Source organism: Astatotilapia calliptera, chromosome 18 (genome assembly GCF_964374335.1).
Source record: "Astatotilapia calliptera chromosome 18, fAstCal68.1, whole genome shotgun sequence".
NCBI classification, from domain to species: Eukaryota; Metazoa; Chordata; class Actinopteri; order Cichliformes; family Cichlidae; genus Astatotilapia; species Astatotilapia calliptera.
Genome location: NC_137439.1, coordinates 33,485,752 through 33,493,008, shown reverse-complemented (window position 1 = coordinate 33,493,008; position 7,257 = coordinate 33,485,752). Strand labels below are relative to the sequence as shown.

The window sequence follows — 7,257 nt, the reverse complement described above, 5'->3', positions numbered from 1 at the left end:
TTGACATGCGCTTTATCGGCCTCAGGGGGGCTGTTGGAGCGCTCTTCGAAACTGTGAAGAAATGCAGCAAGTACTAAGGGGTGCTTAGCTTTCAGCACAAACACAATGCTGCTAGGTCAGTTCAAGCTAATTTATACTTTATTGTCTGTTTTTGCCATTCACAGTTGTGCTCTTTGCTACAGTTGAAATGTAACAACCCTACCGAGAGGCCTTCTCAATAACTCTGCTTTCACTCAAAGTTCTGATGTAACAGTTCTTCCTATCCCACTGCTTTTTCAGAATTCGTTTCTATGCTTTTTGTTTCACTTACAGTGGAATAGGTTTAGATTGAATTAAAGCTAAGCAAGGACCGGGCTTTGATGAGAAAACCAAACTCACCGGATGTTTGCTTTCTTGATTTAGTCATCTTTTAAGAACTGGAATGCGCACAACGCAAACTGAGAAGTCACATGTCGTGTGTTTCAGCCACAGACTGAAAGATATATAGCAGTTTTGGGAAGCCACGCACTGAATGCTGTGTTTATTTACTGACAGGTCATTCAATTTGGAGCTGACTGCACTCAGGATGAATGCACTTGCCGGGATCCGGATGCAGAAGAGAACAAGAGCAAAGCCAAGCACTTGGAGGGAGGAGGGACACAATAAGATGGAGGGATGATATAAGTTGAACTTTAGTTAAATGGAGTCAAACCACAGAATATCCACCACAACAAACACAGAATATCCCATTTTTAAGATTTTATAACGCAGCGATTGTGATTGAAGTTTGAGGTTGTACAATAAAAGGACATTTTACTGTTAAAGCTGCATTAAATATGAGTCATGGTGGTTTGAAACTCGAATTCCTGTGTCCAGTCCAGCAAAACAACCTCCACACATGAATATGTTTTCTCTCCCTGTTAAGAAGTTAAAGGTTATCTTCACTATTGGATTTGTGAAGATAATTCTGTTTTCAACATTAGAGCCTGGCTGAACAGTTTATCGTCCCCTCTGAAATTCAAACCATGATAATTGGATCAAATCACTTTTGTAAATGGACTCGAGTACTGTTCTGGACATGATTAGTCTCGGGGAAGTGAACAACTAAAACAACTGGATGTGCCTGAAACTGTCCAGTACAGGCACAGTCCTCACAGGAAGAGCTACCGAGGGAAAAACACAATTACAGTGACTGTATTTAAAAAATGCCGAGGCAAAGTCTCCTGTTTCCTCATGGAATCCGCCCAAATGCTGTCATTGTACCTGAACGGGCTTCGGATCCTTGTAGTCGTTAGGAATTTAAGTGGATACATGTATGTAAAGACTAACATATATAGACTAATATATTTGGATCACCTAACACATGTATTAGATCACCTATTAGCCACACAGGTCAGTAATATTTCTACTACAAACGTGTATCAGTAGGTTACAATGTGTGCATAGGGCTTCCCAAAAAAAGAAGAACCCCAAAAGAGAATGTTTACTTATATAAATACAACATCAGCAGCATCAAATATTACTGGCTCAAGGGCTCACTGAAACATATCGGCACATGAAGATGAATACTGAAAAGCAAAAAGAGGGAGACTTCTTTGGGAAACCTGGTCACATCATCCACTCAGCACAGACATCTGCTTGCATGTGTTTACGTCAGACAGCTTTTGGTGTCCATTATCTAGAAATAATAAACTACCCCAGTACTATATTGGATCTATAGTAAGTATAATCATGTTTGTTTGTCATATTTTACAAAACTGTACTTTATATTCTATGAAATAAATAGCAACTTTATATTGACCCTTACAACTGTGGACTTGTATTCTGTCAATTACATGTTGTATTGATGAGATGCTCTGACCACAAATAGAAACCTTTAGTGCTATTCAGCTAAGCTAACAAACATAACATAGTACATGAAAAATTTAAATCTACAGTTCTACTACTTAAGTCCTTCTACTTAAGGTTGGCTCCCCACCCAACTTTACACCACTGGGAAGCATATTTACAGCCTGGTTCAACAGCAGTGTTGGGCTCTATGGATAATTTCATACTTCGTAACAGCATAAAGAGATTTTTTTATAACTCATCCTAATTGATTGACAAACAACACAGGCAGCTTCACTTTCACTAATCCAAGTATTCAACTGGACACCTTCATTGTGTTTATGCTATTGTAGCATTTATATTTCTTGTTGTATGGTTCTGCCTGTGTAAGAGGCATGTTTTCGGTTTGGTGAGTGGAATTCCAGGATTTTATTAGTCTGTTGATAATTAGCTAGTTCTCTCTGCAATGCACATGTACAGTGCGGTAATGCTGCTAGATAGCCTAGCTTGCTAGCTTTAGCTGATAAATTGCCATTTCACCCTCTTGTCCAAATGTGGCTCCAAAAACTCTGAATAGTTAAGTAGCTCCAACAGTTTATATAATAGTTTGTGAGCACTTGCTGAGAACAACTTGCAAGTAATTATATGAATTTCAATCAGTGTGCACATGCAAAATCTCTTTAGTAAGCTCTGAAAAATATCTACACAGCCACTTTTTGTAGTATATTCTTTTATTGTTCTCAGAAGTAGCAAAGATCAAAGTGAAAAAGTCGACTTTATGATGCCACATACAATATAGCATGCAGATAGTAGATGGTTGTTTCATGTTTCTGAAATGCTCAAATGGGTCCCCATATCTTTTTTTTATTTTGTTGGTTATTTCGTTTTCAGTTTAGCTCAGCGCAAAAGTTCAGCTGAATTCCAGGTATCATCTACAGATCACAGAAGATTAAGAACCGTATGCTCGTCATTTTACAACAGGCATCAGTGTGTTAATGTGCAGAGACTGAGATACACAGCAGATATTACAGTACATCATTGGATCTAGTAAAGCACATGTAAATGTAAAATACCAATTGGTGTACATTTATATACAGAAGTCAAACACCGTACTGTGCTCTAACGTGAAGCATTTCTGAAATAATTTGCTGCCTATACAAAAATCTACAAGCGCTCAATTTAGTATTCACATACGAGAACTGTTAAAAATCACCTGCTCGTTTATATCTTTTTTCTTTGACATCAACCTTTGACTTGGCCACTACAGTTAAAGTAACAGTAACACCTAAAAATAACTGTAATTAATAAATGGCAAATTAATAGAGGATAAAACTGTAGCTAGTAGCTTTTTCCTGTTAACAGACAATGTCATGATATCAAATCAAAACTAGAGTGCATTCTGACACAACGTGTGTCATCTTATTATATCTGATCTGTGTTAAATCTAATATATATGATCTGTTACAACATTAGTAAGTTATTAGATATTTCACTAGAACTGACACTTAATGGTACCTTTTGATAACAAAATTCTAAAAAAAAAAAAGATGTTGGCTGATACTAAAAATGACTATCAGATGAAGTCATTCACAGCAGTACTGATACTAACAGAGCAGTTAGGACAGAACTTCATACAGCGTTGCTTTTAAAGATTTCGTCAATAAAACTGTTGTTTTGAAACATTAAATTATTAATGAATTATCATAAATGTTCAATCTGGACCACCTGTTAATGTTAGCTGGTTAACTTTTATCAATGACTAATATTAGCCGTCTGGGTTATCATTAAAGTAGTGAGTAATAATAAAACATTAATGTGAGAGTTGGCATTTGTAACTTGTAACTAGACGCTATTCATTCACCCTCACAATTAGGTGATTAGCTACAAATATGGAAAGTCACCAGAAGCACAAAATCAGCACAGAATAAGTATTTAAGTATTCGTTTTGCCCGTTAACAGTAAAAGAACTATTTGCTAAAGTTTAATAAACTATTAATTTATAACTTACTAGCAGCAGTTAATACAATACAAACCAAAATACCATATTATAATAACATGAGTCAATTCAAATAAAATAAGAATAAGCTGGCAAGAAACACACCAGATTAGCGCACGTAAAATTAAGATGATTAAACTGCTGTTAAACTACAGCTTAAGTACAGAATGATCATTTTGAAAGTATTCACTGGATTAAATCACATTCAAACTTGAAAACAATGAAGAAGGATAGTTTTGACAGTTTTTATTGGATTTGTACAGATTTTAAATCATGTGTTTTTGATGCTTGTTACACCTTCTGTACTACAGCTTAAATGCAAATAACACTACATTGAGCAGGTTATATCACTAAAACTTTGAATGTTATGTACAGGGCTTTCTCTTGAATGTCTATACTACTAAAATAATTCCGACTATTATCTACACAATTAACCTTTCTAAGTTTTGCTTTTCTAGTAAATCTCTATTTGCCTACATGCAATCTTTCCTTTGTTATAGAAACAGAACTTTATAAGGTACTGCCTTTTCCCAGTATCATGTACGACACATCCTGAAGTATATTGCATGTCTTGAACTCTTCGGCATGTTGGAAAGATGAGAAAACAGACAAAAGGTCTGTAACTACATACTGTGAAGCTGACTTCATCCAAAATACATACATGGAGGAGTAGCAGCTAAAAGCAGAATGCCCCCGATGAATAAGGAACTACACGCGGCTAAGCAGCCAATACCAGAACTATTCACGTCATCAGATACTTGATGTCTAGCACAACTGTTCACCTGCTGCAGGTGCTGCATTCATTCATAATACATTTGGATGAAAACCACTAAAAACTGAAGCAGAAAAATATTCATTTATAACCGTTGCTGGAAGGTGAGGCTACAGTGAACTGGACAGACTCTTTTAAGCCAACTTTATATGTAAACTTCATATGAAGTTGACTCCAGATCACAAATCAGGTCCAAGAATCAAGTAATTGCATCTAGGCTTCCTGTAGCCACCGATGGTTGGCGGACAACTTTCCTGTGTTTTCCCAAAACATTTAAAGATTTGGGTACTTTTGGATTTAAGTAGGCACAAAGCAGCTGTTTAAATCTGAAAATGTCCAATCAGAATGAAACCACTTTTTTTCTTTCTAGGTGACTCTGTGGATCAAATTAATGCTTTAAAGAGAAAAAAATCACTTTCCTTCTGTTTCACAGATTTGAAATGATCAAAAAACAAATCGTCTTTCATAATTCCATATCTATGAGCCATGATCAAACAAAACACAAGTAAGTATCATTTACACCATCGCCTGACATCCTACACTCAAATGATTCAATCTGGATAACTGTGGGGTTAGTTGGATTTGAGAGCTGGAGTTGTGTGGATTTTGATGCCCACTAAGTTAAACACACCGGCCTTGATTTGAATATAAAGCTTGTATTGATGCTAAATTATTCGCTTCACCTAAAATGATGCTTCAGGCCATAAGATCACAATGTATAGTAAAGAAAATACTTATTACAACATAGTCTTATATGCAGTGAAGAATGACCAGTGAGAACTGATCAACTTCAAGAAGAAAGATGCTTCTGGTGAAAGCATCAACGACTGCATTATGTTCACTAACTTAAAGTCTTTCAGGTCTAACAAAGGACAGCAAAGAGACGTGGATTCATTTAGGACCTGATTTTTAGAGCTGACTTTAGAGACCACTGGATACCGCAATACATGAAATATGTTTAGTTCAGGAGCCATTTAAGTTAAAAAAGTTAATGGCTTTTTCAAATAATGTGGAGCATTTGAGACAACAAATACAAATACTGCAATTTGCAATAGTAAACTGTTGTCGTCTAAATCAAATCTGAAACCTTCAGAGCTCCCTGGGCTCGCCGTAGTCGTTATACATGACAGTGAGCGTCTGCTCATCACATGCCTTTTGTACATCCTGGCCCATGTCTGACCAGTTAAGCCCAAAGACTTTGGTGTCTGTGTAACGACAGGACAGGAACTTGAGGGACATCCTGCGAAGACCGATCTTTGGCTCTTGAAGGAGACCCTTACACCATGGGGAGAGCTCATCAAGCTGCGAGAGGATGAGGCCAGCCTTCCTGTTGGGACAAAGACGATAAAGGATTAAAGTGTGGTTGTGGATGATTTTAAGACATGGACACAAAAAGTATATACTTGACACATGTCAGTAGCCTGCATGTGACGGATGCATCACTAAAAACATGGAGCCACAAGACTGCAATCCAGTTAGTCGGTTTTTAATATCGTTTTTTTCATTTTCCACCTCAAAAAAACAAAAATCAGCAAAATTATAAATGAACCAAGTATTGTTGAACTTACGGAGCTTCTTACTGGCATATTTAGAACGACAAACAGATGAATGATGATTCCTAAACTGATGGTCAGATCAGAAAATCAGAAATGTTAGCTGATTTAGGAAGTTTTATGAGGGCTTGTAGCACTAAGTGGTGGTAGCATGCTAGCCTTTAAAATGCTAAAAGCTTTACTCCAAAATGGTAGGGCTGGAAAGAAAATCAGATAAAATACACTGTATATGAATATTTATTTTACAATAATAATAATAATACATTTTATTTATAGGCGCCTTTAATACCCTCAAGGTCACCTTACGATAAAACAAGAACAATAGCAGCAATAAAATCTAATAAACATGGCAAAATAAAATTTAGACATAAAGTAAAAAACAAACAAACAAACAAAACAAAACCACACAAGCATAAAAGTATAAAAGCTGAGGCAGGTAAAAATGGACTAATACAGACAGATCAGCTGTATGCAATTCTGAATAGATGGGTTTTGAGACGTGATTTAAAAGTGGTGAGAGAGTTTGTGGTCCAGAGATCTGGTGGAAGTGCATCCAAAGTCTCGAGGCGGAGCTACTAAAGGCTCTGAGTCCCGTGGTAGTCAGGCGAGCAGGTGGAACAGACAAGAGGGAAGCTGAAGAAGAGCGGAGTACGATGGGGTGAGTATGTATGGAGAAGATCAGGTAAATATGGAGGAGCGAGGTTATGAAGCGCTTTGAAAGTGAGAAGCAGGATCTTGAAATTGACACGGAGGTGAACTGGAAGCTGTTTAAGAACAGGTGTTATATGTTCAGTGGATCCAGTTCTGGAAATAATACGAGCAGCTGTATTTTCAACTAAATGAAAGTTTAGACTTTATTTGAGATATTTGTATTTGTCAACTGGTAATGAACTGTGTAGGAATGCAGTCAGTCAGTCACATTAAAAATAAATAAGCATACACTACTCTCACTCAGTGATGTTTGAAGACATCTCCAAGTCTACAAAGGACATGGCCTGTATTTATATAGCGCTTTTCTAGTCCCTAAGGACCCCAAAGCGCTTTACATATCCAGTCATCCACCCATTCACACACACATTCACACACTGGTGATGGCAAGCTACATTGTAGCCACAGCCACCCTGGGGCGC

General features: G+C 37.0%; 2 protein-coding genes across 7 annotated transcripts in view; one reads left to right on the top strand and one right to left on the bottom strand.

The window, feature by feature from the left end:
- The window catches only part of pappa2 (pappalysin 2), a 96,295-nt gene extending 94,510 nt beyond the window's left edge, over positions 1-1,785 (top strand). Inside the window, exon 27 of the mRNA XM_026150132.2 lies at positions 535-1,785. Coding sequence (XP_026005917.2) covers positions 535-645 — 111 coding nt within the window. The 3' untranslated portion in view covers positions 646-1,785. The remainder of the gene's footprint in view (positions 1-534) is intronic.
- A 734-nt stretch (positions 1,786-2,519) lies between these two features.
- astn1 (astrotactin 1) overlaps positions 2,520-7,257 on the bottom strand; it is a 476,318-nt gene continuing 471,580 nt past the window's right edge. For all 6 annotated transcript variants that reach the window (XM_026150134.2, XM_026150137.2, XM_026150138.2 and 3 more), the window contains one exon: positions 2,520-5,901. In XM_026150134.2, coding sequence (XP_026005919.1) covers positions 5,664-5,901 — 238 coding nt within the window. In that variant the 3' untranslated portion in view covers positions 2,520-5,663. The remainder of the gene's footprint in view (positions 5,902-7,257) is intronic.